Genomic DNA, 11531 nt, shown 5'->3' on the forward strand with positions numbered 1-11531 from the left:
GACATGGTGAGGATCTAACCATCCTGATTTGTGTCACTTCTCTCTGTAGGTTTTGAAGAGTCTGACAGCACATCTCTGACTGAGACTGGATTAAGAGACACTAACAAATTAATTGTGACGACAGCATGGAGAATCCTCCTCGAATGAAATGTGAGTAAATTACATTATGAATTTTTGAGCCACGTTTTGCTCAGGCAGCTCTTATTAACTTGACATGATATAACCACACTTCAATCCTTAGTGAACTGAGTGTTGATAATTCAAACCGATATGCAAGATGTTTTGAAAATGTTTATTTTTGCAATTCCTGCATGCTCCAACATTTCTGAAATAAAAATATCTAATAAGAGTGTATAAACCCTTTAATTAAAAAAAAAGAAGAAAAAAATAGATATGGGAATATACAGAAAATGTGATATATTTCATAATACATTTCCATATATGGGAAACTAGTGCTTATATTTGTCAATATACTGCAATATATGCATTGACCATGTATGGCTGTATATTAAATGCATATATAAATGAAGACAAAAATAGCATTACATGTAATATTCACAAAGTTTTATCCTTTATTGTTTACATATTACACATACATGTTCCCATATAAATGTGAATGTATGTTCACACATATCCAGCTCTGAAAAAAAATAAGAGACAAAGTTAAAGCAGGCAAAGTTATTTATTAAGTTGCGTTTAAATATACAGACAAATGGTACAGACGTGTCATTGAGGTGCAAACGACTCTGTCTCTCCCGGCAGAACCATCCTGTGCCTGGAGTGTCCCAACAGTCCTCAATCAGCATATTGATGAATCCCTTGCACTAGATAGGCATTAGCATACTGTGATGATGAAGGCCATTGTGCCACGTTTAATTCACATGTATACCTTTAAAAGGCTTTTTTAAGTACTAGGGCAGTAAAGAGTTCTGCCCATATTTGCTCAGCCCTACTCGCCACATAACCATTCCTTACCACAGTTAGATCTGTTCGGCCTGACAGTGGAAAAGCGGCTAATGTTTCCCAACCCTGTTCCCAGAGGAATGCCAGAACTGCACATTTAGCATGCTTGCCTATTCAGACACACCTGATTCAATTCAGCTTATTAGTAGATACTCCAAGACCCGAAATGAATGGGTCAATTAAGAAGTCCAGCGTGTACTGTTGTTGTGTCTACAGAAACTGGGTTGGGAAACACTGCAATAAAGTGTAAAGCTGATAATAATTCTGATCTGATATTATTTTTATATTAAATTTATTTAATTTATATAAAATTATAAAATTGTATATTTATATTATTTTCAGATTTGATGTCTGACACAACAACTTTTCAACAAATTGGTGGACAAGGAGGTAATCCATTCTCATTTACTGGTTTGGACAACGGTGCCACTTTAGAGAAGATTGGAGTCTGGGTGGGAGAATCGCAGGTGAAGGCTGTCAAGGTCTGGCTTTCAGATGTAGACAGGGTCAATTTTCACAAAATCAGAACCCCGAAGGCATTTTGTGATTATTTATATTGTACAACATTTCTAGGGGTATTAAGGGGTGCTGAATCCAAATCTGCTGTATATGAAGCTCAAAAATGTCCCAAAATGCCTCAAAATTGAGAAATTCAAAATGGCCGCCACCACCAGGCTTAAATCTATTTTTCAATATATCTTTTTGACTAAACAAGGTACAAACATGAAATACATGTGCTTTTGTAAGTTTTCCTACATGGGCAATTCAATGCCATATTCAGATTTGAGATGTCATGTGAAGAAACTGCTTAGATATTGCAAAAATAGTTGTTTTTAACTATGAACTATTATTAACTAATTAATAATTAAGTTATTATTATTAATATTATCAGGCTACTTTTACTTAGTTTGTATTTTGTTTTGAGGTAAAATGTGTCAAATGTGCTGTAATGCACTCCCCAACCTTTGCCCTCCCCAATATCATCCCACCCCTCCCCCGAGCTTAGCCTTTCTCACACTTCTCAGAACGGCTGATCGAAAACATAAGACAGCTAACAGGTAAAGTCATGTCCAGTGTATATTTTCATAATGTGACATGTTTTCATAAACATCCCAAGGGGATCAATAACATTTCTATCTATATATCTATCTATCTATCTATCTGTGTAGTTTAAATAATTGCAGTATATATTTTAGCATTTTTGATCACTAAAAGAAGCCTATTAGCGCGATTAGCTAGATGATATCAAAGTCAGTAAACTTAACACACTTGCTTTTACACTGACTGATTGGAGGAAAGACTTTAAATTTATTTCATTTAACCCTTTCGCACGTACGATCAAACCGGTGTGATCAGTCTAGGCTGGTCCCTGGAACATACGATCACACCATTATGCCATAAGAATTGCTGATGCAAGTCTCCTTGAAGTATCTCAGTAAGTCGATTGGTTGCATCTCGGAAATTGTCATGGTGTAATTTCATCCGGAGCTGTCTTATAGTGTCAGCTGACTGGAGGCCATCCTTACTAACTGTCATGAGATTTTTCTTATTGTCTTCCTGGCATATGATACATAACTGTACATAACTGTGGCTCAGATGACATTAAGCTTTCTTGGGTATGGTCTATGGTCTATTTCTTCAGCCATGGTTTTTGTCGCCAATTGACTAATTCAGACCTACAAGAAAGAGTTCGTTCCCAACTTGTGGGCCGCCGAGGTATTGCAGATGGGCCGTGGGAGGCGTTTCAATAGAAAAAATAGAAAAAAAATTCATGAAGGATTACTAAAAGGGATTGAATGGTTCAAGTAGAACAATACCCAAAGAGATTTACATTTAAATAAATTAAAGGTGCTCTAAGCGATGTCACGCATTTTTTAGGCAAAAACATTTTTTGTCACATACAGCAAACATCTCCTCACTATCCGCTAGCTAACTGTCCCCTGAACACACTGTAAAAAAACATGGTTTCTGCAGACACCACAGGCTCCACAAACAGCAACAAAAACAAACTGGGCTAACCTGCACCACGGAACATAAACTGTTCCAGACAATAACCGACAAGAAGGATTTGGGGTGGGGTTTGGGGAGTTAGTGTGCGGATGAGGAGGAGGGAGGGTCTAGCTAGCCTCCGTTTTGTTTGACAATACTTTAAACGCCAACAAGAAGTGACGACACCCAACATCACTTAGAGCATATTTAACCCTTTCACACGTAAGTTTAAAATATTCTGGCTCACCCCCCAGTGTGAGTTTTTCAAGGCGACCGTTATTTAGACCTCAGCATGAATGATGATCTGCTTTTATGTCATTTTTCCTTTTTTATTCAAAATATTCACAAATGTGTTAGCTATGGCATGAAATATCTGATAATCCGATTGTCAAATATATGCAAGTGGAAGTGTTTTGTTGTTTAAACACCTTTATAACGATTGCGTTAGTTGAGCTGTATGCACGATGGGCGCCGCCATGTTAGTTTGTGCCCCAGGCGCAGTTCAGAGAATCAGATCTGTTGGATTTACAACACATGAATTCATCCACTTCTCCTGAAATACATAAAAGTAAGTGGCAGGTGACTGGGAGAAGAATAGAGTAAACTTTGAAGTTATTTACACAATGTGTATCTGATATGAATAAAACGTGTCTAATTATAATGGAAAGGATTATTATTGCCTCTTCCATAGACATCAGTGTGTATTTTACATACTCTAAATGTATTGTTTTTTTTTAGTACTTATGTGAATTTATATGTCTGAAACCTAAAATAAACATTATGTGGTTGAAAACACTGAAAAGTTTTGATATATGACAGCTCTGAGCGCGCCTGTCTCTGGCTCAGCGCCAGCCAACGTGCGAAAGCACATTTGAATTTAGCACTTGATCACATGATGCACTAACCGTTCTAATCACACCGGTGTGATCGTACGTGCGAAAGGGTTAAATGAAATAAATTTAAAGTCTTTCCTCCAATCAGTCAGGTTAAAAGCAAGTGTGTTAAGTTTACTGACTTTTGATATCATCTAGCTAATCGCGCTAATAGGCTTCTTTTAGTGATCAAAAATGCTAAAATATATACTGCAATTATTTAAACTACATAGATAGATAGATATATAGATAGAAATGTTATTGATCCCCTTGGGATGTTTATGAAAACATGTCCCATTATGAAAATATACACTGGACATGACTTTACCTGTTAGCTGTCATATGTTTCCGATCAGCCGTTCTGAGAAGTGTGAGAAAGGCTAAGCTCGGGCAGAGACAATTTATATAAGAGACATGCCACTTCCTCAATCCTCAATACAACTATATAAGGAAAACCCGTAACGGCAAAGATAGCGGTTGTACGCACATGTCCCGCCCCTCCCGCTGGAAAGCCAATCATCTGCTTTTAACAGTCAAGCCGGGAAACATTTAAGCCTATCGTCTGGTTCCACTGACGCATGCGCACAGTTAAGGTTTTGCGACAGCTACAAAGGTAGTTAAAGCATTTTATATCGACCACAAATATGTTACCTTACATTCTAAGTAAAAGACACAAAATATGTCTTATTTGATCGGTGAGAGAGAGAGAGAGAGAGAGAGAGAGAGAGAGAGAGAGATGGTCGCGCGCGCGCACTCTCTCTCTTCGGAGCCAGGCGAAAGTGTAAACAAGACTTCACCGTCTCCAAATTAAGCGCTGTCTTGCTCTCTCTCCCGCACGCATATTAATCAAAATAAAACGACATGATGGTAAAAGGTCGGAAGACCAAAGTTTCATGTTGGAGCATTCAGAGATTTTTTTTTCCCTGAATTACCGTTGGGTGTGAATTGTGCTAAAATACGTTGCCTTATCTTCTCTGAAATGCGTTCCGAACATTCAGCTGACATAAAATTACTCTAAATAAACGAAAAAAACCTATCCAGTGATGTAATGTTTTCTGTGTTGACACTAACCTTGTGGGATGTCCATGTCCTAACTGCTGGGATAATCACACAACCGTAGTCCAATTCGCGAACTACTCCTTTGAACCGATTAATTTTAATGAATAGTTAAAACAACTTATCTATACAATACATTGTTGTTACTGATAAAGTGCAAACCTGCTTATATTTAAATAATGGAGAACAATATTGACATTGAATATTGCCATATAAATTGTCTCTGATATTGCACAACACCGGCATTCTGGATAGAGACGTATATGAAGTTGGTGTCGTGAACCCTTGCGCATGCGTAGTAAAAGTATAACCTGTGGGGAAAAAGGCGTTTTAAACCTTATTTTGGGGCAAAGTCATCAAACTTTTTCAGCGATTTTTATCATATTTTACTGCTGTTTCTATACATGCAGTTTTTATGTCCCGGTGACCAGTGAAAGTGCAGTTCTGACTCTCTGCCCATTCATTTAGATAGGAGCCTGGTCTTGTTAGTCCGAAATAGCTGCCCGGAGGCGTTGCCAAGATGGCGGCCGAGTGGCACGACTTGCCTAAAAGGACTTTGGCTCAGGGGAGGGGTGGGATGATATTGGGGAGGGCAAAGGTCGGGGAGTGCATTATAGCACATTTGACACATTTTACCTCAAAACAAAATACAAACTAAGTAAAAGTAGCCTGATAATATTAATAATAATAACTTAATTATTAATTAGTTAATAATAGTTCATAGTTAAAAACAACTATTTTTGCAATATCTAAGCAGTTTCTTCACATGACATCTCAAATCTGAATATGGCATTGAATTGCCCATGTAGGAAAACTTACAAAAGCACATTTATTTCATGTTTGTACCTTGTTTAGTCAAAAAGATATATTGAAAAATAGATTTCAGCCTGGTGGCGGCGGCCATTTTGAATTTCTCAATTTTGAGGCATTTTGGGACATTTTTGAGCTTCATATACAGCAGATTTGGATTCAGCACCCCTTAATACCCCTAGAAATGTTGTACAATATAAATAATCACAAAATGCCTCCAGCACTTTAAATAAGCACATTTTCAGAAATTCTGCCTAGTCTAATGGGAGAGTTAATGAATTTGGTGGACGAAGTCCAAACTTTGATGCACGAGGACCGTATCAAGAGTTCAAGTTCACACCTGGTGAGTGTTTCACCTCACTGTCCCTGTGGGCGAACGGAGCAGGAACACGTCTTGGAGCCATCAAATTCAAGACCAGTCAGGGGAGAAAATTTTTTGCAAAAATGACAAGCTGGGGTTTAAGAAGAGAAAATCCCATGGATGTCGGCTCTGGATTTTGTTTGGGAGTTGTAGGAAGAGGTGGTTTTGACATTGACTGCATGGGATTCATGTTTCTCAAAGCAGTTGAATCAGCAGTTCTCACCGATGTCCACTATCCCACTCTCCACCAACTGATACCACAGGTGACAGTAGAAGAAATCAAATCCCTCACTTTCAGGAACAACTCCTCCGCCACTCAAAAACAAAAAATTGAAACCTCAAAGAAAGTGATCAAAACATCTTCATGGTCTGTGAGTGGAAGTTTATCTGCAACATTTAGTATGGAAGTGAAGGCTGGGATTCCAGTGGTTGCTGAAGGTACTACAGGATTCAGTGTCACCATTGGAAATGAAAGCACTTATGGTCGTGAGAACACAGATGAGAGAACCGAAACTCTGACTACAGATTTAGAAGTGCCACCATGGAAGAAGCTGCATGTTTCCATCACTATTGGCAGAGCCACTTTTGACCTGCCTTACACTGGCACAGTGAAGATGACCTGCAAGAACGGCAGTGTGTTTGAGTATGGAACCAAGGGCACATACAAAGGCATCACTTATTATACCCCTTTTCCACCAAGGCAGAACTGGTGCTGGTTCAGAGCCAGAGCCTAGTTTCAAATCGGTTCTTTGTTTTTCCACCGCCAAAGCACCAGCTCCGAACCAGTAAAAGTGGTTCTTAAGTAGCACCAAATCATTGCAGGGTCTAGAACGGAGCCAAGAAAGAACCGCTTGCGTCAGAGGCTGGGGGCGGGGTTACCGTGGCCAACAAGACTGAACAGAAACTTGTGACCGCCATTTTTAAATAGCAGCTAGTCGAGCTAATAGCAGCTCGATTATAATATCCGTCTATATAAGTTACGGCAAGATGCACGAACGCGTTGGATTCGCCGTGTTTGGATGCCGATTTATTTTCGCAAACCCATGAGCATCCATAGTAACGCAACGTCTATTATTGTTGATGCCTTGTTCGAGATGCATCGGAGCAGCGTGGACCGATCAGAGCTGCGGGAGTGTTTGGAGATCATACGACTCCTTGTGCTTTTTGATCGCTTTCGCAGTGCTTTGATTTCATGTGCTGATCGTTCTGCGAGAAGCCGATGCATCTCGAACAAGTCTGGTGTGTTTGTGTTTGGCGCTGCCGCCTGCCGCACTAGCGTTGCTGGGCAACATGATACGTATGCAGTGACGTAAGATATAGCTCTGTTGTGGCTCTCTGGCCGGTGGAAACGCAAACCGGTTCTAAGTAAGCTCGTCAGTCGAACCAACTCCGAACTGGCAATAGCTCTAGCTCTGAACCAGCACCCGGTTCTTGTTGGTGGAAAAGGGGTATATCATTGATATCAAAGTGGATACCAAGGAATCTCCTCTGTAATGTCAAGTAGGGCTGCACGATGTATCGTTTTAGCATCGATATTGTGGTGTGCGCATCCACGATAGTCACATCGCAGGATGTGGGATGTTAAGAATAGGTAGTTGATCCGTGATTCATGATCCGTATGGGCCAGCTGCTCCCCAGCCCATAACGCTTGTGATTCGCGGATTAATTGCAAAGTTTAACCAGCATAGAGTGAAAGTTTATCATTTGCATGTTTTTAAGTCCTGTCAGTTTAAACATCAAGCGCAAGAAGAAGACTGGAACTTGGGAGCTGTTTTCTGTGTGTGCGCACAGAGCCGGGCACACTCTAAAAACTAATTCATTTACATTTACATTTATTCATTTAGCTGACGCTTTTTATCCAAAGCGACTTACAATTGCTATATATGTCAGAGGTCGCACGCCTCTGGAGCAACTAGGGGTTAAGTGTCTTGCTCAGGGACACATTGGTGTCTCACAGTGGATTCGAACCCGGGTCTCTCACACCAAAGGCATGTGTCTTATCCATTGCGCCACACCACCTAATTCAGAGGACCTTTAGTCATTACTTCAATATATATATTGTTGTGAAATAAAAAAATCAAGTTCTGAGATACTTTTTACTTGTAATTGTTATTTTATTGAGTTGGGATGACACACAAATGCCTATTGATTAAATATACTATCATGACTTGTCAGAGTTTAACATTTTCAGTTAATCTGTTAATGTAAAAAAACAATTTGATGACGTGTAAACGGCCCACAGTTTCCGTGCGCATGTTCAAGGCCAGACGAGTGTGGCCACAGCTGAAACTCGCTGAAGCGTAATGTGGTGAATGGTAAGTAATTTTATGCTTACTGTAGAAATTTAGCAGAAATTCTAGGCTGATTTGGCTGTTGCTACTGGAATGGTGGGTCCATTAAAACTCATTCAGTCATCAAGTACTTTTCCCAGTTTATTTGTGGTGACATATAGGAGTAGACATTTCACAGATGGCAGTGATGGTAATTGTTGGTTTCTAAAACCCATGAACAAAACCATTAATAAATACGAACACAATTGCAAATCTTAAATCATACATCTGAAATCAGCTTTAACAATCAAATGAATATAACATTAAAGAGCTACTAAACATAACTAGAATTCAATATATCATATCAAACACATAATCCTTTAAACTAAACAAACAATCAAAAAGGAAACTTACATGGTCAACAACGCAACAATTCCACACAAGCCATGTCTGAACGACAGCTTTTTGGTTCAAACAAGAGGAGACTGAAACATAATTAGTAAGGGGCCACAGGTGCTCTTTATCAAGACTCAGTCAGCCAATCAGATCACAGCAGGATTTTCTACACTTACACATATTCGCATTCGCTCAGGATTCTGTTGGTGATAGCCTACTGTAACCAGATACCGAAATCTGGAAGTCCTTACTCTGAAATTTGAGCAGTGTTGATACGTTAATACGTTAGTCTGTGTCATCATCATATTCTTTATTCAGGACAAACATAAAAAATGGTCCATAGCACTATACAAACACATATAAATAAAAAAATACAAGATAAAACATATACAATAAAAATAAAAAAATAAAAGACTACAACAGTCAAAATTCCACAATACACAAAAAGAGTGTTCAAATATAGACTAAAACGCCAGTGGTTCCACAATCTCGAAGTGAACCGCACTCAATGCAGGGTTCACTAGTGTTGCGATGATGCTGTTATGTGACTCTGCTAATCTACACATACATCTGTACATGAGATTCCTGAGTACAGCAGGACACGTGAATACATTAACACTTACACACTTGGTTCTCCATTAGGTCACCTGATGGAGTTTTAGGACACCATTAGGTCACCTGATGGAGTTTTTTCGGTTCCTTGCCACTGTTGCCTTTGGCTTGCTCAGTTGGGGATATTTTGGGAATATTTAATTTAATTTGATCAATCAATAAATTTCACTAGAAACAAACCTTGTTGTATTATTTTAATTTAATACTGTGAAGCTGCTTTGATACAATCTGTATTGTGAAAAGCGCTATACAAATATACTTGACTTGACTTGACTTGACTTGACATTTGTGCCGAGGTAAAGTTAGCTAGCTGTAGGCTGTCCCTGATTGAGTAGCTATACTATTTGTTCAGATACTTTGCTCAAAACCAGTCGGAGTTATGTAGGGCCCTATGAATTCCGTTTTAGTTTTCCAAATTTTGTTTTTATTGTTTACAATTGTGACAGGCGCCCGCGCATGTTACTAAGAGAACGAGAGAGAGAGAGACCCTCCCAGACATCCCAAGTCTCCCGGAAGTTCCGGGAGTCTCCCGCATGTTGATCGCGGCTCCCTGATGCCCGCAAATTAGTCAAAATCTCCCGGAATCTAGAGCGAGCGACCGAGCAAGAGTTTGATTTGAAGTGATAAGTACACAGGTTAATTTCTAAGAAAATGTATGCTTTACATTGTATTAGAAAGGACAGTAATGGTAATACAGTTCATTTAAATGTTTTGAAAGGGAAATAGGCTATATTAAAAGATGAATGTTACATGTATGTTTAAAAGAGTAATCAACTTCAAATCAAATCAAAAGGGCTCAACTTAACTCTTGCAGAGATCAATTTAATTATTAAGTTCATGTTACTTAGAAATGTGTTTTATTGTGGCCAAAAAACTTCTTCACCTAACTTAAAACATTATGTTGGATCAACTTAATTACTTGCATTCATGTTGAAAATTATTAAGTTCATGTTACTTAGAAATGCATTTTATTGTGGCCTAAAAGGTAATTCACCATACTCAAAACATCGCTTTGAATTAATGTAATTCTGCCAGCAGTTTTAACGTAAAAATTCTAGTGGAAAACGTTAACAATTTTTTTTTTTTTTTTTTTTTTTTGACCCAATGTTTTATTTTTTAGAGTGCAGACATGTGCACAAAGTTCAGTTATGGAAGTAAAATAATGTCAAATGTTTTTGAAATAAAAAGCTCTCCATAGTCAACTAAAATTCAAGTAATGCGTAGTCACATCATATGACGCTTAGCCTCGATGATCCAATTGCAGCCTAATAGCATAAGTTGTTTTGAAATGCCATGAATTTCTGTTTATCCTTCATTCTAACTTATTTTGCCTCACGTAACAGTAAAAATAAGTTTCCATTAAATACGATACTTGATCATGATTAACATAAGTGTTTTTTATATGTAAATATCATTCAGAAACTGTTTTTAAAATTAAATTAATAAGAATCAATAAATAAATATTGATGCAAAAACATAAGAAATTACGTTTATTGATTATGACTGATATTTGCCATGCACATCATGGACCGATGCACACAGCGGCGCGCTGTTTAGTATGGCGGCAAATCAATGCCAATAATAAACGAGCGCACAACTGATGCGGGCGCGCGCGGTAAATGACATACGCGAGAGGATAACAGATCTACACGCGAAGAAACGGGAACTCGCGAGCTCATTCAAACCCTGCGCGCGCGCATGACATCATCTCTGCACGCAATACAAGCCCTAGCGTGCGCGCATGATCATTCCCCACGCGCTCGCGCTTGATCTGCTCTCGCCTGCTGCTTTTGCTCGCTCGAACACTTTTATTTTTGGCAGTCGAGGGGCGGGACTTACTGTTTTAATAACCTCAAATGTCATTGGTTACTTTTCCCCTTTTCCAGAAGTCAGTTGCGATTGGACGCCTGTCCAATGACTCGTAATTCACTTGACTTGAGACATGAGACATCACTTCATTTGTTTTATTTATTGTGTGTAATGTGATTTAATGCATTGTTAATATAGAATAGATTCTTACCAGATACTTTATTAACAGAAAGTCTTATTGCATTGTGTTGTTAAGAGATATTTAGGCTACAGACTATGACGCATTTCCATGGTTATTAGCATTGCAAATTGACCCAAATTTGTATACATTTTTACATTTTATATTTATAACACTGTGATTTGTGATATTGGCATTAAAATATCTAAAATAAA

At 38.6% G+C, this 11531-nt stretch overlaps 1 protein-coding gene across 1 annotated transcript; it reads left to right on the top strand.

Annotated features, from left to right (window-relative positions):
- Positions 1-1310: 1310 nt before the first annotated feature.
- LOC309483512 (aerolysin-like protein) lies at positions 1311-6785 on the top strand (the record flags this gene model as incomplete). The annotated part of the gene is made up of 2 exons (XM_082149391.1): positions 1311-1445; positions 5949-6785. The coding sequence occupies 2 exons, from the start codon at positions 1311-1313 to the stop codon at positions 6783-6785; spliced, it is 972 nt and encodes a 323-aa protein (XP_082005517.1).
- Between the last annotated feature and the right edge of the window lie 4746 nt (positions 6786-11531).

The sequence above is a fragment of the Leuciscus leuciscus genome, assembly GCF_965113295.1.
Source record: "Leuciscus leuciscus genome assembly, chromosome: 2".
Taxonomy (NCBI): Eukaryota; Metazoa; Chordata; class Actinopteri; order Cypriniformes; family Leuciscidae; genus Leuciscus; species Leuciscus leuciscus.